Source organism: Perognathus longimembris, chromosome 10, assembly GCF_023159225.1.
Source record: "Perognathus longimembris pacificus isolate PPM17 chromosome 10, ASM2315922v1, whole genome shotgun sequence".
Taxonomy (NCBI): Eukaryota; Metazoa; Chordata; class Mammalia; order Rodentia; family Heteromyidae; genus Perognathus; species Perognathus longimembris.
In genome coordinates, this window is record NC_063170.1 from 28,288,047 (window position 1) to 28,315,540 (window position 27,494).

Sequence of the window (27,494 nt, forward strand, 5' to 3'; positions counted from 1 at the left end):
CTCTTCACATTTTAAGTAATTGTGACAAATAAATTTACATAAAAATCCAGGAAATTGTAGCAAGGATAATCAGAGAATAAGAATAGAAATTAAACTATGTCTATAAAATCAAAAGAAGATCTGGATCAACAAGTTAAAGAAGGGCTTTTATGTAAATGATAAGGCACTTGATTAGCAGGTGGTAGTCTCTAGGTTCAATCCCAAGTACCACATGTGCACAAACAAAAAAAGAGTCCATAAATATTACTTCTTATAATAACAATCCATATTATAGCAAGATAGGACAGTAAAATAATACAATTAAAATTATAGTTTTAATTAAAAGAAAATTATAGAAAAAGAATAAAGAAATAGAAATCATTAGAGAAACGAAAAAGACTCACAGGATAGGAGTGTGAATGTTTTTATATACTAGAGGCCAGAGGTCACAGAGTACTATTTTTCCCAGTTTGCTTTTAAAATATGATTTACAGTGAACAGCTAGTTTTTCTTTATGAGACTGGCACATGCCTTAATGACTAACTGTTCATGAAAATCACGGACAACCAACCTTAAAATTTTGTTAGATGCCTATGAAGTCCTTTGAAGATCTTGTCTTCTGTTCCTATATTGCAAGTATGTGACCTTTTACTTAATTTTCTAAGAAAAAGAATTGAGGTTTCATCATCCTAGGCAACGAAATGCTATGTAAATTATACATGCTCATCTAAAAATGGCCAAAGGCAAAGGCCAAATTTCATCTTATCATATTAGTGGACCAGTGAATATTTTCTTTTTTTTTTTTTTTTTGGCCAGTCCTGGGGCTTGGACTCAGGGCCTGAGCACTGTCCCTGGCTTCTTTTTTGCTCAAGGCTAGCACTCTGCCACTTGAGCCACAGCGCCACTTCTGGCCATTTTCTGTATATGTGGTGCTGGGGAATTGAACCCAGGGCCTCATGTATACGAGGCAAGCACTCTTGCCACTAGGCCATATCCCCAGCTGTGAATATTTTCTGTAGCATATTAACAGAAAGACTTTATATTAGTGAGAATAAGCTTAAACACTTAACATTTTATTTACATGTCTCTCAAATGCTTCTCATCTATAAACCATTAAGAGTAACAACATGTTTTGTTGAAGACTAGCAAGAGTCAGAGAAATAGTGTGCTAGAACGTATACGGCAATGGAGCTGTTGTCTTTCTTTTTCTCTCATTAAACAAATCATTTACTGCTGTGTGCATGCATGTGTGCAGGCCTGTGAGAGAGAGAAAGACAGAGACAGAAACAATATATATAAAGTAACAGTTCCATCTGTAAGCATATCCCCTGTGAGTGCTGACACCACTGCTATTAAATGCATGTTCACTGCTTGGAATCCCAGGCACACATTCAGATTCATTTCTTTTCTCCTCAGGCTGTTTCCACAATCCACAACATTTTCATTTTAACATTCCTCATTACTGGTATCATTTAATACTTGAAGGTCTACTCAAGTCAACATCAATCTTGCTGATCCTGCAAACACTTGTTTTGTTGACACAACACAGTCTTAATCCACAGCTACTAAATGCTCAAAAACTATTCCTTCCTCCAAAATGTTATCAACTGCTAAGGACAAGTTTATCAGTGTCTCAGGCTGGCCAGGGGACAGATATCAAGCATTTCATGGGAGTCTACTCCTTTCTAATGCCACCAGACCTGTGGGCCCATGAACTGCATCCCCTCAAATACAACTGACCCCTTAAATCATCCGAAGATGAAAATTCTTACCTGGAAAACACCTGTGAGACACATTTTTAATTCTTTTCTAACAAGAAGCCTTTTTTAGGGTGGGAAGGGGTGCTGGTCCTGAGGCTTGAACTCAAGGCCTGCATGATATCCTTGAATATATTTTTTTCTCAAGGCTGGTATTCCATCACTTGAATCACAGCTCTACTTCTGGCCTTTTGTAGTTAACTGGAGATAAGAATCGCACAGATTTTCCAGCCCAGGCTGGCTTGGAACTGTGATCCTTAGATCTTAGCCTTCTGAGTAGCTAGGATTACAGGTGTTGGCCACCCATGCCCAGCTAACAAGTAGCCCTTTACCACAACTAAATCTTAACTAACCAGGGAGAAATTTTCCTAAGGAGGAGGGAGAAAACCTATTCAGAATAAAATTTTTTCTCTAATTATGCTTATATGTCTTTAAATGAATCTAAATTAAAAAGTACAATATCTCTTTACCTGATTGGAGTACCTCATGCTCACATTACGTTGATCCTGTAGTGGGACATAGCGCTGGATAGGATCAATATCTTTAGGACTGATTAACTCATCAGCTAAAAAAAAAAAAAAAGGCAATTGACATCATACAAAATACATTAGCCCAACACTCAGAACTAATTAGACTTAAGAAGTATTTACTTGGGCTGGGAATATGGCCTAGTGGCAAGAGTGCTTGCCTCCTACACATGAAGCTCTCCGTTTGATTCCCCAGCACCACATATATGGAAAACGGCCAGAAGGGGCCCTGTGGCTCAGGTGGCATGCTAGCCTTGAGCGGGAAGAAGCCAGGGAAGGTGCTCAGGCCCTGAGTCCAAGACCCAGGACTGGCCAAAAAAAATAAATGAATAAAAGAAGTATTTACAGTTCACTTCTATACAAAAGCAGGATATACATTCTAAGAGCACACAGAGCGCCCTCCAGGATGCAGTATATACTAGGCCAAAAACAAACAAACAAAAAAAAAAACCCTGAATAAATACATAAAGAGGAGCTCAGCATGTTGGTTCATGCCTGTAATCCCAGAAACTTAGAAGGCAAAGCTGGGATAATTGCAGTTCTAGGCAGTCCAGGCAAAAAGTTAGTGAGACACCATTTCAAACAAGCTGGGTATTATGAGTCTCATTTATAAACACAGCTATACAGGTAGAAGGATCAAGAACCAAGTCCAGCCAACACAAAATAACACCAAGACATTTCTAAAAAGTAATAATTTTTGAAGTTCTGGGATTTAAACTCAGGGTTTTGTGCTTGCTACAAATATTCTACTGCTTGAGTCATGTTCCCAGATAAAGCAATAAATAGATAAATAAATGTTGAAATAATAAAGATATTCTTTCACTATGATGTCATGAAAAAGTAACAGCAATTTCAGAAATTCACAAATATATAGAAATTAAATAACATGTTCCTAATAACCAATAGATCAAATAAGAAATCAAATAAATAGTAAAATAGAAAGGACTTTCAGGAGTAGAGGAATAGCTCAGTGGTAGAGCAGTTGCTTAACATATATGTGCTCCTATGATCTCTGGCAGAAAGAAAGAGAGAGAGAGGGAGGAAGGGAGGTAGAGTGAAAACAAGACTTTGAAGGGTACTTTGATAAGATGAATGAAAATGAAGACACAATATATCAAATCATGAGATGTAATGATGAGGGAAAATGAAGAAACAATGTGTCATATCATGAGATGTTGAGAGAGCAATCCTACCTACCCTGGAAAGTCCTTGAGACTCTTCAATTAAACAAAGACACACACAAACACAGACACACACAGACACACAGACACACCCAGACACCCAGACACAGACACAGACACACACAGACACACACAGACACACACACACACACACACACACACACACACACACACAGAGCCAGAAGTGGAGATGTGGCTCAAGTAGTAGCCCACTTGTCCTGAGTAAAAAAGCTCAGACCCTGAGTTCAAACCCCAGAACCAGGACCAAAAGAAAAAACAAAACTGACTAGATATTAATCCAAAGAAGTTAAATAAATTACCAACAAGCACTTAAAAAGATGCTCAACAAGTCATCATTCAGGAAATGCTAATTAAAACCACAATGAGATACTAATTCATATCCATTAGGAGAACTATGATAACTAAAATAAAAAAAAGCAGTGTTAGCATGGATGTGAAGGCAAAATTAAACAGCTGCTTTAGAAAACAGTTGGAAGTAGCTCAAAATGTTAAAAAACAGATTCCAGCAATTCCTTTACTGACCATGCAAAAAGGAAATGAAAAGTGCCAAACAATAATTTGTACCTAAATATTCATAGCACTAGTATTTATAATAACCCAAAACAGAAACACCCACAATGTCCACACTATGAATGGATAAATAAAATTAAGTGTATATCCTTATTATGGAATGGTAATGTACCACAAAAAAGAATGGAGTTCTGATATTGCATACAATATGGAAATATTGAAACTATAAGTGAGAAAAGTCAGACACAATAAGCATTTGTTATATGATTTGGGGCATATGAAGTGTCTAGCATAAGCAAAAGAAAGTAGATCAGGGATTGCTTAGTGCTGAGTCGAGGTGGGGGTGGGGAAAAGACAGAACTAGGAAAGTAATTAGAAGGAAATGTGATCTCAAGACCTTCCGTTTGTTAGGTAGGTGCTCTACCACTTGAGCAATTCTAATAGCCCCATCCTCTTTTAAGAATTTTTCTGACAGGGTCTCACCTTGTAACTCAGGTTGGCCTCAAACTCACAATCCTCCTGCCTTAGCTTCCTGACTGCTGATATTACAGATGTTACCAAAGCGCCCAACTAGGGTAGGAGTTTCATAGGATAATGAAAATGTTTTGTAGTTAATTCACTCTAATTCTTTATGAACTAAAACCATTGTATTCTTTTTGCAATTTTTAATAAAAATCCAAGGATAGAGCAATTGGAAGTTGAAATGGGAGGGTGAGGGCAGAGGTGGGAGAGAAGCCTGAGTCAGTGGTTCTCTGCTGTCTTCTCTAATACCTGGGTGACACACATCAGCAACTGAAACTATTGCAGCTGGATTTCTTTGATGCCCTACAGGGGAGTATGCTTGAGAAAGGTGATGGGAAAGGCCTCCTGAAATGTAATTCAGGACAACCCTGTACTTTAAGTTAGCAGAATTTATGCAAATTTATACTAGACATACTCAAAAATTGAGCAATTAGACTTCTAGAAAGGAAGGTATGTTAATACACATGCCAATCAATGGAATAATAATTACAAGAAATGTACTTCTATTAAAATGAAATAAATTTGTATTTGAAAATGTGTTTATTTCATTCTTGATCATTGGATATGTAGCCACAATATTGTTGAGCTACATACAAATATTTCTGTGTATAAGACCTGGCAGGTGGTGGTGCCTCACTTCTGTAATCTTAGCAACTCAGGAAGCGGAGATCTGAGGGTCCTAGTTTGAAGCTACATCAGGCAAGAAAGTCTGCGAGACTCCTATCTCTTATTAGCTAGACTCATATCTACAGCTAGAAGTGGAGCTGGCTCAAATGGTAGAGTGCCAGCATTGAGCAAAAGCTAAGCGACAGTGCCGACACACTGAGTTTACCCCAGTACCAACTAATGTGCACAGGCACACATGCGCATACAGACAGAACTAATTTCCCACAGATTTTTAGGTAGTGAATAATTCTGAAATACAGATCAGGGAGTCAGTTTCGTTAGTGCCTTGGGAATATTCCACGTTATATTTCTATTTAGGGATACCTTCTGGGTACATCTATAATGTTATCCAACAAAATCACTGCAGAGTGTTTTATTAACTCTTGGAGGATTTCTTTAAGAAAAAGTAATACTAACAATGAACAATGAAATAACAAGAAAAAGGAAGGAAAAGAGCAGCAGTAGCATTTAGATAGGGCTTACCAAGTTCTTGGTATTGTCTAAGCATTTCACACTCATTCATCCTAACAATAACCTGATCTTTTTACAAATTGAGGCAGATTTACAGATTACAAAATTAAGCAACTTTCTAATGGTCACTGTGGGGCAGGTGATTTTCTCTCTGGAAAGAAAAATGATTTGCAAAGTTGGACCCAAATCAACACAGACTTAATTGTAGCAAGTATTAACATGTCAGTTTAGTACATGATACAGGGTTGACTGGTACACTGATATTCTAAGCCAGCATCAAATGCCCAAAGCATCAAATCCCTACTTCATTTAAATGATCACTGAGATGTGAAAAAAAATTTCACAGCCAACGAGCATGTTACATAACTAATGTTTCACTACTATTGCATAGAAAAGAAATTATCTAACACATAGGAAACTATATATCCTTAGAAAGTACATGCTAAATATTTTTAAATTGGTACTGAATCAAATGGTTGGCTAAGTCTCATAACAGCTTATTGCTTTGCATTTTTTCTGCCACATCTCTCTGTCTAGCCTGAGGTCCCAACATATACCTGTTCATTGTCTATCACCTACAGACTGCATTTATGTTTTTTATTCATGCCTGTAGATCAGTATCTATAACACTTGGCACACAGTGGAATCTTAGCAAAATTAATAAATAAGAGAATAAACTAGCAGCTTAATGGATATGGAAATAGTAATTTCTGTATTCATTACTTTAACATCCATAATGACCAAGGTGACAAGCATCCTTAAAAGCTGAAGTTAATATACATCTTTTTCAACAGTATTTTTATCAATCAGTAGGCAAAAAAATCACAGATTTTCATTTTATCAGTTTAATAATGTTTTTGCTGAAGAGCCACCAATCTGAAAGAGCATACACCTAACTGCTATCAAATAGTGAAAAACAACACAAAGGAAAGAAACAAACTGAACAATTGCTTTCTATATTTACAACACAGTACCAGGCTCCAAGATAATAAAAAAAAAACTTATACGAACAGGGCAGCTGTCATTAAAACATTATTAAGTTATTATCTGTATTTTGTAAGCACAGAAAGGTTTACAAAATATTCCTGGAGTGTACCTTGATCCATACTGAATGTCAAAAGAATAAATTTGAACAATCTTCAATATGTTTGTATCGTACCCCACAAATAATTACAATCTTTATTGTTAACTAAGAAATTAAAAAAGAATTAAGAATTTGGGTTTAAAAAAATGAAAATCTTCCTAGTAGTAAAACTGCATGTGTTTTGAGGATGTTGATAATACTCGTTCTGCAGTTTAGGTCGCTAACTATCAAAGAGACATGATGAAAATGCTCAGAAATTGGTATCTTCATGCTTTAAGTTGCCCGACGCTGGAAAATCTCTTAGCAACAGCCAAATAAAAATATATCTGTAATTCTTATCTACCCATTTTATCTTTTACTGGTTAGAAATAAAATTATGTGTTATTTTGAATGAGTCAATTGTGTTTGAAGTCAAAAGACCAATGAAAATCAAGACCTTTGTTTCATATATCCTCAAACCACTAGGAGGCATTTGATCAATGACTAACTTTGAAGGCATTTCCAGGTTTCAAAAGTGGCTTCTATATTTAAGGTTAGTTCAGTAAGAACCATGACACACTGGTATTAGGAAGTATTATATCAGAATAATTAGTCTTCTCTTAGGAAAAAAAGAGAAATATATCTCTTAGTTCTCAATATAGAGCCAATGGATATCACATTGACCACAAAAGAGGAGGTTTCTACAAAGAGAAATAGAATTGATGAAGGGAAGAATAGTTCAGCAGCAAGTGAGGAAGCATTTTTATAAATTTTCTTATTTTTATAATGAATTTTGTGATTATGGTGGTAACTGCAAGAGGGGTCTAGTAGTATCCAGGGTTGCCTGCCTGAAAAGTGCTGTACAACAATGATTCTCATACATGATCTCTTAAATTGTAATTAAGCTGAGGGAAGGTAGAGCAAAGGATCAGAAACAGAATCAGTTTGCATTTCTCCTCAAATGAATGCTTTATTACCATTTCATTAGCAATCCCTGTAACATAAAAATAAGGAAACTGATCTATACATAAGTTGAAAAAACTTCTTCCAGTCACATAGGAAAGATAGTAGGTAGTAGAACTCATATTCAAACAGTGATAGCCAAACCACTGACTTTTCCACTATTGTACAGGAAAGAAAAGGAAGAAAAAGAAAAAAAGTGAAATTTGAGGATATAAAGAAAAAATTAATGTCAGAAAAGTAATCTTCACCACCCAGTGTTATGGTGTGGATATTTAGTATTCACTGGAAACCCTTTCTCCTGAATTCAGTTAATCACAAGGTAGCCAAGCACTCAGAGGCAACTGCACTTGTATTCCATGGAAGCCAGGTTATTGCCCAAGCTGGCAGCCGGCCATGGCCATGGCATGGGATGTAGACTTTCTGGGCATTCAAAGTATGAGTTATGGTGTCATGGAGGCTTTAAGCCTGATTTCTAAGGAGGACAAGAAGACCAGACCATGTGCAACAGGATGAGAGTCACTGTAGAATACATCTGAGAGGGGGATATATGACCCAGTGAGAGTGAAATAGGCTGTGATGGAGACTTCAAAAATATTGTAGATGCCAGAAATGTGAAACATCTGCCAGGAATATCACAGGCAACAAGTGGAGCCAGCCCAAAAGAGAAGCCATAAGGGCTATAACAGCAAGGATGTAGGAAGAGGCTTCCCAAATCTCTTGGTGCTCATATTACACATATGCCCAGAATACTAGACATGGCACTATAGGAATCTGTGTTATCCTGATGAAGTTTGGTTTTTGTTTCAATCACTCTTTGATATTTTCATGTTCTTCTCTTTTGGAATAAGGTAGGTTAACTGTGTAGCATTGTATTTTGGATGTACCTTGTTATGTATGTATGTATTTTTGTGTCATAGTAGATTTTGAAGTCAAGGCCTCATGCTCTCTCAGCTTTTTCCTCTCAAGGCTAGTGCTGAACCACTTAAGCCACATTTCCACTTCTAGCCAGTCTCTTGAGCTCCTTGTATATATTGGTTATTAGGTCTTTGTCTGATGTACTGCTGGCAACAATCTTTTCCCAATTTGTTGGCTGTCTTTCTAGTTTAGTAACTACATCCTCAACTGTGCAGAAACTTTTCATTTTGATGTGGTCCCACTTGTTGAGTCTCTCTCCAATCTGTTATGCCCTTGGACTCTATTCAGGAAGTTTCTGCCTTATACCTGTAAGTCCTAATGTTTCTTCTACCTTCTCACAGTAGTTTCAAAGTTTTGGGTTTGACGTTGAGGTCTTTGATCCACTTTGAATTTATATTAGTGCATGGTGACAAGCAGAGATCCACTTCAGTTTTCTGCATATGGCTGCCCAGTTCTCCCAGCACCAATTGTTAATGAGGCTGTTTTTTCCCCACTGTGTATCTTTGACTCTCTTATCAAACATTAGATATATGTATTTGATCTTCAGGTTCATTTTTTTGTTCTAATACCAAACACATAGGAAATGTTTATCATCCCTACCCATAAAGGAATTGCAAATCAAAACAACCCTGAGATTCCATCTTACTCCAGTTAGATGGGCCAACATTTTGAGTTCGAACAACAAATGCTGGCTGGGATGTGAGGGAAAAAGGAACCCTACCGCACTGATGGTGGGAATGTGCAGTAGTACAACCATTCTGGAGAGCAATCTGGGAAGTTCCTCAAAAAACTAAACAGATCTTCCCTATGACCCAGCCATGACCCAGCCCTATGACACCTTCGCAACTACCTTGAGCACCATAAGCCAAGATATGATAAGGACACGTGCACATCCATATTCATTGCTGCATTATTCACAATAGCCAAGATATGGAAACAGCCTAGATGCCCCACAATAGACAAGTGGATCCAAAAGACATGGTACTTATATACAATGGAATTTTACACAGCCATTAGAAACAGTAAAATAATGTCATTTGCAGGGAAATGGATGGAACTGGAACAAATCATGTTAAGTGAGGTAAGCCAAGATCAGAGAGACAAGAAGCCCATGTTCTCCATGATATGTAGAAGTTCAATCTAAAACACACTGGGATATGACAAAATACACAGAATTCTAGATACCCACATACAGCAGGACCAAAAGAGGATAGTCTTAGGAGAGAATCACAAAGATACAATACTAGAGTGCCTCTTCATATTTATATAATACAATATAATATAATATAACATAATATGCATACTGAAACTAACTCCTAAGATATAACAAGACTTTTTCTTTTTTTCCTAGTTTTTAGTTTTTGATGAGTCTGTCTTCTTTACCTTATATATGATATATTCGTGTATACATCTTTAGGAGGAAAAAGGGAGAAAAAATGCAAAAGTGGAGCTCACTGACATTAATGAAAGTGAACTATGCAACTCATGGGTGTAGATGGGAGGGAGGGACTGGGATAGAATGAGGGAACAGATGACACTGTACAAAAGGAAATATACTCATTACCTGGTGCATGTAAATGTAACTCCTCTGTACATCACCTCAATAATAACAATAAAGTAAAAATTTAAAAAGGCTCATGTGTTGGGGGTATGATCTGCAGTGGGTGATACTACCTTGGGAGGTTCTAGACCTCACTGGATGAAATAGACCACGGGGGGCCTTCTTTGGAAGGCTTTACCCAGTGTGTTCCTCCCTCCTGCCATTCCTTTCTGTCACAAGGTGAACAACTTTCCTTTGCCACCAGCTGTTGTTGTCACGATGTTCTCTCTAAGCTCATGGAACCAAGTAACCATGAACAGAGCCCTCTGAAACTGTGACTCCAAACAAGTCTTTCCATCTTAAGTTATGCCAGTTACTAACACACATGGATACAGGTTTGTTGAATATTAAGGATCATTACAAATATTACAGGAAAATAAATTTGGTCTGTAATAATGATTTACTAAAAGTTATAGGAACCCAGGATATCAAGTTGGAAATTCTCAATGTACATAACACTTGGATATTTTAAAGTATGTCTAAATTTAATTACTTTCAAAGCCTCTTTCTAGTGCTCCATAGAAATTAAATGTTAACCATTCCCTAAAGAAAAAGTATCTTTCATAAAATGTAGGTACATTTTCATTTACCTGAATATTTTGCTAGTTTGTAGTTTTGAAATGAAAGCTGTAGTTAGATTGTTCAATAATTCAAGTTTAAAAAGCATGTTTTATATTAACCCTTGATGTTTGTTATGTTCTTAAAATATCCACCCTAACAATTCATTTGTTGATGTTCCATAAAAGTTATATCATATGTAAATTCTAATCCTCAATGATTTAGTATTTGAATGAGATTATCTCTATAAATATGAGATTTCATAAAGTGAAGCAACTAATATGTATACTGAATAAGCACATAACATTACACAAGTATTTTAGAGAAGTTTTGGAGTAAAATTATCATTAACTTTGTTAAGTCTCATTGATTTCCTTAACTTCAAAAATATTTCAACCCCAAGGTCATTATTTTGAAGTAAATGTGATAAACAATTTGAGGTTGTTTATTTCTTCAGAGTTCAAAAGGTTATTTTCTTTTTCTGTATGCAGATCTGAAAAATCTATGGAAGGTTGTTTGGTGAGGTATACAATAGAAACAACTAAGTGACTCTGTCTTCTGAGATCTTATTTCTCACATTCCAGACAAGATTTGATTAGGCCAGAGTGTGAGTGAACATACAGCATCTCCTTTTTTGAGAGAGAAGTCAATATGTGGTTTCATACTACACAACATAACGCCTGCATGTTCTTTACTTTTCAGAAACTTATTAGGGAAAAAGAGAAATTGATTCTTTGAAGGCAGTCCTGCAGTATTTCTTCCTTGTTTTGGTCATGAAAAAAATTACTATTAGAAAATGCTGCTTACAAATTCAAGACCTATCCATATGCCAGGATGGTGCAATGCATTTTTGCCAATTGATAGAGTTCATCCATCCATCCTTCCATTCTTCCCTCCCTCCCTCCCTCCTTCCTTCCTTCAGTACTTTCTTCTAGCCATCCCTTTTCTTTCACTTTTCTTCCTTTTCTCCTCTCTTCTTTCCATCCTTCCCTCCTCCTTTTTTTTTTTAATATGTTCAATTTGCCAATGGAGAATGTAGTCAATTGTATATTCCTAACTAATCAGCCATGTCAGTTTTATGTAGAGGCTTTATTTAATAGTTACCAAAAGGCAGAAAAAATATTATTTTTATTTATGTTGGTAAGATGGAGCCAGGTACCAAGTGGCTCACACTTATAATCCTGGCTACTCAAGAAAGCTGTGATTTGAGGATCTCAATTCAAAGTCATCCCAGGCAAGAAAATCCAAGATACTCTTATTTCAAATTAACAAAAACAAAAACAATTTTTTTAAAAAGCTAGAAGTGGAGGTGTCTGTCATTCAGTAAAGCATAACCTTGAGCAGAAAAATCATGATGTTCTGAGAAGCTCTTAGTACCAGCACACACAAACAAAAAAAATACTTTGTTAGTAAGAAGGAAAAAATACCCCAATAAGTAAAAACCTTTCCAACTTGGCTTTGATTATTTCATTTGTACTTATCTTCCATCCATTAAAAAAAACTACAGTTTTTCAATTCCTTGTCAAAAAGCTATTCCTCTGTAGAACAAAAGCTTTCAATATGTTTTTAAATTACCACTAAATATATATAGAAAGAATTAGAAAATACAGATAGGAAGGAACAAACCAAAACAATATTAATTTTCTTTGTTCAGTGTCTGTCTGGTTTTATACATCATTTGTATAAATATTAAATAAAAATTTTTTGCCTTTGACATGTTTCCTCTAATAGGAAGTACAGAAGAAATGAAAAATGATTTGGGAATACACAAAATTATTTGAGCATTTATACATAAAATACTAGAAACAAAGATAGTAAGAGTAGGGGCTGGGGATGTGGCCTAGTGGCAAGAGTGCTTGCCTCGTATACATGAGGCCCAGGGTTCAATTCCCCAGCACCACATATACAGAAAATGGCCAGAAGTGGCGCTGTGGCTCAAGTGGAAGAGGGCTAGCCTTGAGCGGGAAGAAGCCAGGGACAGTGCTCAGGCCCTGAGTCCAAGCCCCAGGACTGGCCAAAAAAAAAAAAAAAAAGATAGTAAGAGTAATTCATACAGTAAGCAATTTTTTGTTTTGTTTTGGGGTAGGTAAATATAGTACTTCAATTAGCTTGTTTAATTAGCTTACCACGCAGGAATTCTGATTATAAAATGACAGTCCTCTTCATAAAAACCCTAGTAGTATTTAAAGTTATAGCAAGGAATGGGCCAAGAAAACGCATAATGATTTTTTTGTATTTACTAAATTTGCCATTTCAATGTATCCAAGAATACTGTGATTCAATTAAAGTTGTAGAAAAACCTAAAAAATAATTCTTCAAAGAATTATGAATAGTCCCTTTAAACTTCCAGTGAACTAAGAACATTGTTCACATGTTTTGATTGGAGAAAAGAGAACTTTCAAAATGACAATTTCTTGGGCAAGTAGTTTTCTAAAGCACAATGTTCAAAGATAACTGTTACATTAAATCAGAAATTGTCTTATATCACATAAAAGTAACACGAAGTTCTCAGAGGCTTCTGTTAGAAACCCACCTACTATTGGAATGCAGCTTTTTAAATGACCATAATGGAATCTATACCTATATGACTTTTCTTGCAGAAACCATTCATCATCATTCAGTATACAGATATGTTAATATATCTCTAGGTTCTAAGAGAGTCTCTAAAGAACTTTTAATAGCATGAAATACTACCTAAATTCAGGAAAAAGAAAAATAAAACATTACCAGAGACATACTTATTTGTAACAACTTGATAACAAGGAAGATAAAATGTTCCCAATTGTCTCCACTTACCTAGGAGTTTCGCGATGACATAAAGGGCTTGTCCCCAAAGGAACAGTTTTCCATCACGACCACAGTTGCTAGGAAATCGCTTTTGACTACCAGGATTTCTTTTCTCATATTCCACAAAGTCAGCAGGCACATAATAGTACTTTGGTATGACAGGATATCCTACAGAGTTTAAAAATAAGCACATTTACAATATAACACATCAATGTCCTCCCCAAAATTTCCCTTTAAAAACTTGCAATGACTAAAGAGCACAGAGAGAGGAAAAGTGATACAGAGTTAGATTTGAGAAGCTTTTGAAAAATGGACTTTCTGGTTCCTGTAATAGATTGTCAGTGAAAGACCTAGAAAAAAACTTCTTGACTTTAAAACTCAATGGCTCACAGTTAAACATTAGTCAGCAATGTATACACATCATCTTTAGCATTTCATTTTAACACCTTTAAATAAATCACCAAATATGCAAATATTTAGCAGTGTAAAATGAGCTATATTTAGTATGATTTCTCTGTTGAAGCCTCAGAAAGGCTACTGTATAATCTTAATTGAAGAATTCTAACTCTGAGCCATTCCTTGGAGCAAAAAAAAAAAAAAAATTCCTATTTACATATCTGCCATCCAAGATGACTGAATGAAAAAGTCCATCTTTCCTTGTGACCAATCCATTTGAAAATATTTCTTGGGAAAAGGAAATTGTTATGTAAAGAGTAGGATCTACTGAAAACATTTTGCAATATCAACTCACAGCAAATCTAATTTTTCTAATACAATTATGCATATTCCCCCCAAATTTGCTTTCTTCTCTGTGCATCAATTAATTACTTCCCAGCCCTCAAGATACCTAGAACATGAAATTTCTTTGAGAATTAATTTATTCAGAAAATCACGTTCTTTTATGGTCCCTGTTGGTGTTTGTACTTTGAAACTAACATATCCATTTTGACCATTTAAAAATACTAAATCCATCCTCAAAGGATGACATTTAACACAATGGCAGACATTGAATATAGAATGCTAAAGATCCTAGAAACAACTCTGAAGAGGAGGCTGGAAAGTTTACAACAATGCTGCAAGTAGCCTTCTGGGTTATGAGGCAGCACTTACCTGACCACAAAATTTTAAATGACCTGGATAGAAATAAGGCACTTTCTATTACTATAACACTACAGAGTAAGGCGGTTACACAGTAAATAACAGATTGAAAACTTCTGCTTACATATAAACTATCCCAACATTACTGTAACTATGATTGTTTAAATCCATCTCTGTTCTTGTCTTGCCTAATGAACAACTTTTGCAAAAGCACATTTCATTAAAAGATATATCAAGATTTGTCATTCTAATTTCAGTTGAGTTGTCATTCACATTTTATGATTTATTATGATTGAAAAATTTTTTATCATAAAGGTGATGTACAAAGAAATTACATGAGTCAAGCAATGAGTACATGAGTCAAGAAATGAATACATTTTTGTGGGGCATGCCTGGATGCCTTGCATCAGAAAGAGGAAGTCCCAGCTGGCCCTGCCTGTTTCCCAGCTCTGGGGCCACGTGTTGGCTGTTTTGCCGCAACCCGGAAAGGTGGTCCTAGTTGGCCCCTTCTGTCTTCAGGCCCCGGGATCATGAGCGGAGCTTATTTCAATAAAATGAGATGTGCACAAGGCATTCTCCCAGATACATCTGACTGTCCTCCGGTGAGGGGGGTCTGGGTGTGGGTGGTCCATCGACCCTTCTCCTTTCTTGGCCCGCCTGGTTGGGTGTGCTTCCCCATCTCTCCCGCAAGTCAGGAGAGCACTGGGGGCTAAAGACCCCAACACATTTTCTTTTGAACGGTGGCACTCCCTCCCTCATTCTCTACATTTTCCCCCTCCCACTTCCCTTCCTCTAAAGTTGTATAGTTCATTTCCAACACAGTGTCTAGTGGGTTTCAATGCTGAATTGATTCAACCTTTGTTTCTGTGCTTCTCCTTCCCCTACCAGATAAACTTATGTATGAGACAAAGGGTACAGAATTAAAAAAAAAAATGACAGAAGGGAATTAACAAATGAAAAAAAGAAAGATGAAAAGAAAAAGAATTGCAAACAGTATATATATATTCTTACTTCCATTTCTGGAAGTTCATTTCGATAAGCATCATTTTATATGACCTTAAGCACATAGCTATTGAGCCCTTGTGTTCCTCTCCAAACACTATCATCCTTTGTTCTCACTGTGTGAATGCTTCTATGTTTTATAAAGGATTCATTTATAGATTTCAAGTGACCATTAAGAAAATATTGAAAAACACAACTATACCATCTGTGGTCTGATGAAGCACTGGAGTCAAAAGATCCTCATATTCCTTTATTTGTTTGGGATTGCCTCTAAAAACTCCTGAAACACAAGATCCAACAGAAGCTCTATTCAATAAACATCACAGATTTTTTTTTTTTGCCTTAGAAAAGCCTATCGGCCATTTTGTAATTGTATAGAACATAATAAAAATAAAATTGAAAAAATGCAAATGTGTATGATATTTTTCCAAGAAACTTATTTTGGGAAGTATTGTTATTTTAGCATATAGAATGGAAAATTAAATTTTAATTAAAATTTCTCTATGCTTATGCTTAAATATTATATTCAATATCATGAGTATAGTATTCATAACTTAATTTTTTGTAAATATGAGCACATTTGTATCATTTTTAGATGCTTTTAGAGTAGATTTGAGAAATTTGAAATGATTTAATATTCACTCAGAAAGCAGAAAAGTGGCACATAAAAATGCATAGAAGTTAAATCACTATTTGCTAGTTGAAATGAGTAACATTTCATTTCTTCTCTTCTTTAGATCATGTATATCCTATAGCATAAATAGCAGGAAAGAATTTACTTACCATCAATCATCATGTAAAGAAAAAATATAGGAAATTCACATTCGATGTCATCAAATAGCTGAAACAGAAAACATTTAAATTTTTTACTAACAAATTAAAGCAACTATATTTAGGCTTATATAAAAGGTTTATGTGTGGTAATAACAAAGTTGGACCTGATTGTATAAGTAATCTCAATGTTTTTTAAAAGATTTCTCAGGACTTTTTTTCTAAAGCTTATTCATTAAACAAATCTTTATTAGTACTTATTAATAACCAACACCAACCAGATGAAGTAAACAGCTACAGTGGAATCAAATGTCTATATGTGGGGTAGCAGGCACACAAGCAAAGAAATAGGTGAGTCTCCATGAAGGTTGGGAAGGGTCTATACAACAAAAGACGCTTTAGCTAAAGGCTGTTAGGTTGTACTGAAGAGAGGAGCTAAGGGAACTCTCCACATTGAGGAACTAACAGGCTAAATTATACATGCATAGAATTGAAAAGTATAGAAAATAAACTACCAGTAATTCAGTATTTCTGGCATAATTAAAGATGAAGTAGTAGTGAAAACTGAAGTTCAAAAAGTGGGTCAAGAAAGCCAAATCAGTAAGGGCTTTGTCAGAGATAAACTTCAGTCGGGAAGTGTCCAGGATTGGGGAGCAGGGTCAGATTAGTCATGATTATTCATTTGCCAGCAGTACTAAAGAGTCAAAAGAGAAGAAATCGGGAAAAAAAAGAAAGTGTCTAAGAAAGTAGAAGGTTTCAAGATTAGTACCACAGATATCTGGGGCCAAATAACTCTCTGTTACAAGGGCTGTGCTATGTGGTACAAGATGTTTAGTAGCATCTCCAGCTTCTGCTTTCCTGATGCCAGTAGTACCCAACAAAGTAATAACCCAAAATGTCTACAGACATTGTTACATGACACCTGGGAGGCAAAACTTCCCCAGGTTATGAACCACTAGATAAAGCCAAGGAGTAACAAAGAGGAAAAAAAATCTTAAAGTAGCAATAAATTTTTTTTAGTATTTTCATGGTGACTAAATCTGCCACCCTTTTTGAGTGAATTACTTAGGCTGGGAAGGGCTTTGGGCTTTAGATATTTGTAGACTGCAGGGAACCTAGGTGAAGATATCTGAACCACTTCTTCATCTACTGGGAAGAGAGTGAGTAAGGTGAGTAAGAGATAGAGATCATCACTACTTATAAGAGTTGTGAGAATATGGGTAGAAACCAAAGCAGAAAGCCGTAAGGATGGATCACAGGAGAAGAACATCAATTAAGAAGAGGTGGAAAAAGGGGAATCTGTGAAACTGAGAGAATAAGTAGAGAACTAGGAAAATAATAGGGTAAGAAAAAGAACCCAGGAAATACACCCAAATGTGAAGAACATTTTCTGTGAAATAAGGTCAGAAAGGCATTAACTATGACTCCATTGCTAAAAATGAATGAAATCAGAAGACCTAATGGGCAGTGTTGGAGAGAGGAGCCCGATTATAAGGACCCACGGGGAGTGGAAGGCTAATAAGGCCCATATACCATGCAATTTTCAGAGGGTGACTACAACGTGTAAAGACAGGAGGCAGACAGAAATAGGATTGAGAAAATAAATACCAATGTGTTTATGCTGAGGAGTAGAAAGTGATTTAAACTGGGTAGCAACACAGAGGAAAAGTAGAAGTAAAGAAGATGAGGAAGAGAAAAAGACATATTCTCTTACCAGAAAAAAATTCTCAGTGAAGAGTGCCAAGAAAGTAAAAGAGAAGGGAATGGTTATATATGTACAGTGAGCCTAAAAAGGAAACAGAGTGCCTTTTGTGAGACAAGAGAGATGAGGTAAGTACAGATGGAAAGAAAGCCTCAGTGGAAAAGACCACAAAAAAATCGAATGTACCAGTAGTAAATGAAAAGTAAAAGGCCCAGAACTTAAATACAAATGGGGGGAAACTTTTGGCCCAATCTAGCAGATTGCCACTGCTAACAATGCCAGAAAAAATTTAAACTGTGCACAATAAAAAGAATCCTAATGCTCCTAGGATTTAGCTAGATAAACAGCTTATCTAATTGTTCTACAAAACTGTGTTAATTTCCAAATAATCATAAGGTTCAATGCTGCTTGGACATGCTCTACACACAGAAACACAGACTTTTCATATTGTATCCTTATAAAATTGTCAATTACCACTAAAGCAAAGTCTTAGCAGTTTGCATAGATCATTACTGAGGGGAGCAAGGGGATCTCATGGGATCAAGAACTCAGTTACTAAGCTTTCACTATGTATAAAGTAACATTCCAAGCATTTAAAAAAATATATTAAGTCATTCAATCCCCACAGAATCTCATGGTATGGGCACTATTATTATTTTATCATGAATAAGACTCCTAAGTCTGTGCTTTTGATTTCTCTCATGTGCTATTAATATAGAATTTTAAAAATTATTTATTTTTCAATTATATTCTCATTATATTTAAATAGTTATACAAAGGAGTTAGTATTCAACAAATCAGTTTATAAGTACAATGAATCTTGATTGATATGACTTCTCTCATATGCAACTAATGTGGAATATTTTTGATACCTTTATTTCAGCTGGTTTGTAGTAGCGCCGGTTGGGATCTTCCAAAGATGTTCTATATCCATCTCTCAGGAAACGCTTAAACCCGTATTTCCCTTTTAATTTTCTAACCACTTTATCCAGTGTCTGGCTGAAGAGAACCTCATCATCCAGAGCAAATGCAGGGTAACTGATACATGGAAGCAGGGCAGCATCGGTGTTCTAGGGCCAAGAAGGAAGTTTGTGTCTGCACTTAGAGATACCCAGCACTGCCCAAGGAGAATCAAGGAGATGAAATGCCAAAAGCGTTATCTAAAAGACAGCTTGTTCTGGTCCAATGACTAACAGAAGTCTCTAGCACATATTTCAGTGAATATGATTGAGAAAGTAAGATTTTTATTGCTAGCAAAGCAAATAATAGAGGTCAATATCAGTTCCAATTAATTAAAGCAGAATGTAAAAATTTAATGCCTAATAGTTATCACAACTCAATTTATCATAGCAATTTGTCTAAAGGTCCAACAATTAGTTGAGTAAGTTAACAACCATAAAAATTAAATTGCAAAAGTAATTAAAACATTTTAGACATTTACTGATTTTTAAACATTTTTCATAGGACTAGCATAGCAATCATGTAAACAGAACTTACTACATATTTGCAAAAATATGTACAAAAATGTGCACAAACGTCCTTAGGATTGTATTTGAATAGTAGGATAAGTTGTTAGCATATAATGCTTGCGTAGAATTGGTATTTCTTTTATTATAAACTGTATTGTTTATGTAAAAATTATTTTAAAATAGTCAAGTTAGGTTGAGGATTTAGCTCAGAGGAAGAGAACTTGCCTAGCAAGTGCAAGGAACTGAGTTCAGTCCTCAGCTCTGAAAAAAATCAAACTTAAAACAGTCAAATTATTCTATTTTTTAAAATAATAGAACCAGAAACCCTTAGAAGAAACACGCAAGTTCATCATGCCAAAGAAAAAGTGAATCAAATGAGAGAGAAAGCAACAAGAAAACTATTCAAAAGGAATATATTATAAAATCCTTCCTTCCTTTCTTCCTTCTTTCCTTCCTTCCTTCCTTCCCTCCATCCCTCCATCCCTTTTCCTTTACTTTTTCTTCCTCTCTTCTTTCTATCTCTTTCATCTTTCCTTCCGTCCCTCTCTCTTTCCTTCCTTCATTCTTTTCATTCTTTTTTTTGATATTGTCTCTCTTGCTCTGCTATATAGTCTGGTGTTGAACTTTTGGGCCCCACCTCAACAACCTTAAATGCTTGGGACTTAAACCATACAATACCATGCCTGGCTCAAATGTGTTTTCCTAATGTTCCATGACAAATAAGAGAAATAATGTCTCCTTACAAGAGAGTTAATGACAAAGCTGCTTTGTCCACAACTTCTTGAGACCCCCCAGAGGCCAGAGGGGGAGCGATAGTTACTGCCCACCCCCAAGGGTCAGTTCAGCCATGTTGCTGTTCAATCTTATGTTTATTTTTTAATTACTGGGGAGGATTTCATTTCATTTTCACGTATGTTTACATGTTTCAGTCAGTCTTACACTATCACTGTCCTTTTTCCTTTCCTAAAATAATTTCAACAGGTTTTATTTTCATATACTCAAACCATCCAAACTGTCAATATTTATCCATTTTTACCCTCTTTCTTAGCCCATTGAAACCTGCCTCCCTCTACCACCATGTGTTTCTCTTTCCTATTCCCATACCTCACCTTATTGCTCAACCGCTTTCACTGAGTACTTGTTTTTCTTTTTTTGTAATACTAGTTTGAACTCAAGGACTTGCACTTGCTATGCAGGTGTTCTACCACTTAAGCCAGAACCCAATGGGGTCTCATTGTTTGACCAGTCGGCCTGGACTATAGTCTGGATTAAGTTTCTCCTACCTTCCTATTTACACTTCCCTTGTAGACAGAATGGCAAACATGAACCAACATGCCCAGCTTTTAACTGGCTGAGATGGGTCTGACTACATTTTTGCATGGAGTGTCCTCCCACTGTGATACTCATGATCTCTACCTCCTGAGTAGCTGGGATTACACGTCAGTCACCTTTTGGCCTGTATTATGTCTTTTTATCTTTCTGTATGACCTCTAATATTTTAGAGTCCTTTATTTTGTCAGGGTTTCATATTTTCTAAGCCTGTGCCCTACCACCTGAGGCATATTTCCTACCCTCTTTGCTCTGGTTATTTTGGAAATAAGAGTCTTGGTAAATTTTCCTGCCCAGTCAGGTTTGGAATTATGCTGCTTCTATATTCAGCTTCCTACCTACACAGCTGGGATGATAGGTGTGAATTATTGTACTTGACCACTGGTTAACATGGGGGTCCTTTTGCTCATGGTGGCCTTGAACAATTTCTGCTTTTAGGCTCCTGATTTGCTAGAATTAAAAGCATGAGCCACTGATGCCCAAGAGCTTCCTTGTAAAAGAAGATAAAACTACATAAAAATTTTAAGCAGTAATCCATTAAAGTTTGTTGTAAAGATATCTCACATGTGATCTTGATTCTCTGGGTAACAGTGAGCACAAAGTTTGCCTGTTGCGATTGTGAGCATCCAGATCTACAAATATAACTGACCAGGAACAGCCCTGGAAGAGAAAAACATATGTCAAGGAATTATAAACCACTTGGTTTTCTTATAGTGAGACATTTCATAAAAATATTAACACAGATTGCACTTGCATTTTTTATTTTTAGAATTTCTTGAAATAAATGTATTTACTTTATAATAAATCATTAAAATGTTATTTCTACAGTTTTGCTATTTTTTCATAGTTTTCTTATAAATTACAATGTATTGACTTTACAAAATAATAAACTGCATTTATTCCAATGAATACATAGTTTAACATGACAAAGAATAAATCAAGAAATAATTTGAATTCATAACATCTAAGCTGCATATTCCTTATAAAGAATGTTGATTCATTCGTCACAGAGATAGAGAAAGCAATCCAAAAATTCGTATAGAACTATGAAAAGCCTTTAGTAACCAAAGTAAGCCTGGCAAAAAAGTACAAGTACTTAAAGATAATAAAAGTATTTTTTTAAGCAATGTAGAAGGTAGCACAACTCTGGATCTCAAACTTTCCTGCAAAGCTATAGTAAAAACAAACAAACAGGGCTGGGGATATAGCCTAGTGGCAAGAGTGCCTGCCTCGGATACACGAGGCCCTAGGTTCGATTCCCCAGCACCACATATACAGAAAACGGCCAGAAGCGGCGCTGTGGCTCAAGTGGCAGAGTGCTAGCCTTGAGCGGGAAGAAGCCAGGGACAGTGCTTAGGCCCTGAGTCCAAGGCCCAGGACTGGCCAAAAAAAAAAAACACAAACAAACAAAAAACAAATGCTTAATACAGTCACAGAAAGAGACCTGAAGACCAATGGAATAGATTGGAAAACCCAGAAATAAACTTGGTATTTGAACATCTGGTATTTGAAAGAAAGCAAAATTTTACTACAGAGCTATAGTAAAAATAAATAAATAGAAACAATACTAGCAGAAAAGACCAGTGGAATATATCAGAAGACCCAGAAACAAACTTACATACCAACAGCCATCTGGTATTTGGAAAGAAGCAAAAATATGTCAGAGAAAATATAGCTTCTACAACTAATGGTGTTGGGGACAACTGGACATCTATATCTAGAAGGCTGAAAGTGGATCTTTTATACTAATACCAACTGAAAATGGATCATCAATGTGAGACCTGAAACCTTGAGGAAATTGAAGGAGAAACATTAGATTTTATTGGCAAAGATAGGAATCTTTTGAGTTCCAGAAGCTCAACAAGTTGGAGACAATTCCCAAATAGGATTGTATCAAGCTAAAAAGTTTCCACACAGTCAGAATATACGAAGACCTCAAGAAACTAAATTCCCAAAAGATTAGTAACCCAATTAATGAATGGGAAAAGGAGCTAACTAGCAACTTTCAGAAGAAGTAAAAATAACCAATAAACATGACAAAATATTCACCATCTCTGACTATACAAATCAAAACAATATTAAGGCCAAATGCCAGTGTCTCATGCCTGTAGTCCTAGCTACTCAGGAGGCTGTGAGCTGAGGATAGACGTTTGGAGACAGTCCAGCTAGGAAAATCCATGTGACCCTTATCTCCAATTAACCACCAGAAAGCTGGATGTAGGGTTGTGGCTCAAGTGTTAGAACTCTATCTGTGAGCAAAAAAGTTCAAGGATAGCACCTAGGCCCTAAGAACAAGCCCCATGACTGGTACACACAAAACCAGAAGGAACCCTTTCACATAGTTGGTAGGAATGTGAACAAGTATAACCACATTAGAAGGCAGTTGGAGATTCCTCAAAAAATTAAACATCAAACTACACTATGATCCAGCCATACCATTCTCTCAGTATCTATCCAGAATATTACAAGTCAAGATATAGTAAAGACACTTGTATATCCACGTTCATTGATGAAATGTTCATTCATTATACCAAAATTATTAAAACAGCCCAGATACCATATAACAATGAATGGATCAAGAAAATATGATATATATACATATATATTTGTATACACACAACGCAGAATTTTATTCATCAGTCAGAGAGAGTAATATAATATGATTTGCAGAGAAATGGATGGATCTAGAAAAAATTATATTAAGTGAAGTCGGACTCAGAGAAACAAACTGCACATATGTTCTCTCATATGTGGAAGTTAGATCTAAATTATAATTATATACATAAACATATACAGGGTCATATGCATACATACATAAATAAACTGACTTAAATACAGTATACTCTGGGTGGGTTTACAATGGCATAACTCCAACTGAACAACTAATAGTTTAACAAAATGAATACTAAGAAGTTGAAACATGTCTTGTTGGGGGAAGGATGGTAAGGGAGGGGAAAACAAATGAAGAATAGAAGGATGTGTGAATATACTCATTATATTAAATGAACACATCTAAAGCTAATTTGTTAAACGGACACACATTTGTACAACTACTTAAAAATACTTTTAAAAAGACTACACTGGGTGTGATAACTAAACTGGGTGTTGGTGACTCATGCCTGTGATCTTAGCTACTCAGGAGGCTGAGATCTGAGGATCATGGTTCAAGTATTGGGCAGGAAAGTCTGTAAGACTCTTATCTCCAATGAACTGGAAAAACTCAGAAATGGTGTTGTGGCTCAAGTGGTAGAGCAGTAAGTACCGTTGAGCACAAGGAGGTTCAGAGAGAGTACCCAGGCCCTGAATTCAAGCCCCAGGACTGGCAAAAAAAGAAAAAAACAATAATTTTTAAAAAGAACACTGACTGGAGCTGGGGATATGGCCTAGTGGCAAGAGTGCTTGCCTCGTATACATAAGGCCCTGGGTTTGATTCCCCAGCACCACATATACAGAAAATGGCCAGAAGTGGCGCTGTGGCTCAAGTGGCAGAGTGCTAGCCTTGAGCAAAAAGAAGCCAGGCACAGTGCTCAGGCCCTGAGTCCAAGCCCAGGACTGGCCAAAAAAAAAAAAAAAAAAAAGAACACTGACTAATCAAACTAAAAATATACATATAATATAGAATTATGGATATAAAAATACTTGATTACAATATAAAGATCAGGGAATCTCAAATAACAACAATCCAAATAACGCCAGCTCTTGTTCAGTGTCTGTCTGGTACTATATCTCACACGGCTTGGCTCATTAAAATCTACAGATAAATATTATTTTCCTGTTTTAGTGAGAACATACTAGGCTTTAGTTCAGTAGGGCAAAGGTATAAAACAAAACAAACAAACAAACAAAAAGCCAGCCCAACATAAAATACTAGGCTCTAACCACTTGGTAACACAACTGTCTACACCAAAAATTAAATTAAATTAAATTAATTATTTTAAAGACTTGTTTTTTCTTTTTGTTGTTCTTTTGGCTTGAACTCTGGGCCTGGGCACTGTCCTTGGGCTCCTTTTGCTAATGCTAGTGCTTTATCACTTGAGCAACAGTGCCACTTCCAGCTGAGTTTATTGGAGATAAGAGTTTCTCAGTTTCCTGCCCAGAATGGCCCCAAACTTCAATCCTCAGATCTCAACTTCTTGAGTAGCTAGGATTATAGGCATGATCCACAGGTGCCCAACTCTCTCTCTCTCTCTCTCTCTCTCTCTCTCTCTCTCTCTCTCTCCCTCTCTCTCCCTCTCTCTTTCTCTCTCCCTATCTACCTATCTATATTTATATCCTTCAAATAAGAAGAAATGATTTGAATAAGAAAATCAGTGTCGTAGAAAATGTCAGTTTGTCTGCTAAGATATTAACACATTTTTTTTTGCCATTTTTCCATTAGTTTATTCCATTCTAAACGGTTCTAAGTAACATGATTTTCCTCTACTGGTGAAATAAACACTTAAAAGCACACAGATTTAAAAGCACAAAGATTGCTTTCACTATGAGAGAACTCAAAAATATGTGGGAAAAGGCAAGTATCAAACATATCAATGTTTCATCATCACTTTCTAAATTTCACCCCTATTCTTACCAGCTCAAAAGATGTACAAATCCGGAAGTCAAAGTGCCTTAATCTTCTGGGCTCAAACTTCAAATCTAGATGAACCAGATTCTAGATGTACCAGTCCAAATATAAGACTCACTAGATACATATTCTACTGTTAACCCATGTTTGTGCATGTGTATTAACTTGTGCTTTGTCATTCAGGAAAAAAACCTAAAAACCTGTTAAGTCTGGCAAATGAAATGAACAAGGACTGAATCAGGCTATCTCTCCACAAACCAGACTGATGTTCAGTTGTCCTTACTGTTGTTTGAATGTCTTATCCTCTCATCTCTACAGGCTCAAGAAAGCAATGTATAGGAGCTATTGTTTTTTTTGTTTTTTTTTTTTGGCCAGTCCTGGGCCTTGGACTGAGAGCCTGAGCACTGTCCCTGGCTTCTTTTTGCTCAAGGCTGGCACTCTGCCACTTGAGCCACAGCGCCACTTCTGGCCATTTTTCTATATATGTGGTGCTGGGGAATCGAACCCAGGGCTTCATGTATACGAGGCAAGCACTCTTGCCACTAGGCCATATTCCCAGCCCCAAGGAGCTATTGTTGGCAAAGTGCTGTGCACTCAGTAACAAGTGCACTGAGTAAAACAAGTTGACTTGTGCTCTTAAGGAACTGAACCAGGTATAGTATACAGTCTGGAACAAGATAATTATTAAGTAAACTAAATGAATGCACATGGAAATATCCGATTAAGTAAAACACAAGGAGCTTGGACAGATAAATATAGTAAGTCCCCAGAGAAGCTCAAAAATGTGAAGAACAAAGCCAGGATTTCAATTTTGGGGTAAATGAAAGCAAATTGAATAGTTACAAGAAAGCAAATAGGTATGTGATACATAAAATAATAGGACCTACAATTCTCCTTTGTGCAATAATAAAGTTAATTACATACCATGCTGCCTGGAATTAAAATTTAAAGATATAATCTAAATAGGATAATTTGTAAGCAAAGTAAAATAGTAAATTTACTTCATTTTTGACAATATAGAGTCAACTTATATTGTCTACAACAAGTAAATGTCTTATTTATCTAATTCTTTTGCTCTGGTCTCAGTTTGTTTCTACCGAACTCTAAGAAATGTCCAAAGAGAAAAATAATCTCATATGTTACCATATTTTAACACAGAGGCAGTAAACTCCATTCTTACCAGGTTATAGGCATTACAGCCTAGTTTCAGGATGGCAAAATCAAGCTAATGGGTGTGATTTCCCATTCAGAAGATAATCTTTAAAGATGTCATCAAGGAAGGCCCACACATGGAATTAATTATCACTTACTTTAAATCATCAGACACATTAATTTTAGGCCTGTAAATATTAAAGGAAACTAGATGTCTGCATTGCTTTGAACCTTTTGCACAGCATGAGCAATCACTTTTGTAGATGGCCTTTTAGATGTCTTCGGCTCATTTTGCCAGTATTTGACTTCTCTAATTAAAGACACATATACAAAAAATATAAAATATAAAAAATATAAAATGTTTTACATGTATATTTCACTTCAGAATATCTGATTAACTTTGGATATTTGATTTTCATCTTCCATTTCATAAAACCATCAAAATTGTCATACTATTCTAACTTTTCCTAAATTTTTTTTCCTAAATTTTTCCTTATTTTACAACTAAGTTTTACCCTCCACTAACTCTAAGTGTTTTGGTTCCAGAAACTGCAATAGAATTTCAATACAGAAGGGCTATATACTGAAACATGTGTTTCTCTCCTCAATCATCCTGATCAGAATAACCATTTCTGAGATGGTCCCAGGTCCAAGGGTACTACCTGTGATTCTAAAATACTATTAATATCAGTAATTGCAAGTAAAACTGAAATGATTTGAAGGATTGTCTTAAGTCTCTTCTTCTCTTAGCCTCAGCTCAGATATGAGCTTCAGTACAGTCATCAAAGTAGAACCATAGATATGCTTTCCTCACCTGGAATCAAAAGATGAAACAACATGAAACCATAGATCTATTTTAACATGGTTACTACTTTTATTTTTGAAGC

The 27,494-nt window shown here is 36.0% G+C and overlaps 1 protein-coding gene across 7 annotated transcripts in view; it reads right to left on the bottom strand.

Annotated features, from left to right (window-relative positions):
• Positions 1 to 27,494, bottom strand: part of Phkb (phosphorylase kinase regulatory subunit beta) — a 204,216-nt gene that overhangs the window by 80,205 nt on the left and 96,517 nt on the right. For all 7 annotated transcript variants that reach the window (XM_048355673.1, XM_048355671.1, XM_048355674.1 and 4 more), the window contains 6 exons: positions 21,456 to 21,551; positions 18,966 to 19,163; positions 16,404 to 16,461; positions 15,823 to 15,900; positions 13,530 to 13,688; positions 2,207 to 2,301 (listed from right to left, as the gene is read on the bottom strand). In XM_048355673.1, coding sequence (XP_048211630.1) covers positions 2,207 to 2,301; positions 13,530 to 13,688; positions 15,823 to 15,900; positions 16,404 to 16,461; positions 18,966 to 19,163; positions 21,456 to 21,551 — 684 coding nt within the window. The remainder of the gene's footprint in view (positions 1 to 2,206; positions 2,302 to 13,529; positions 13,689 to 15,822; positions 15,901 to 16,403; positions 16,462 to 18,965; positions 19,164 to 21,455; positions 21,552 to 27,494) is intronic.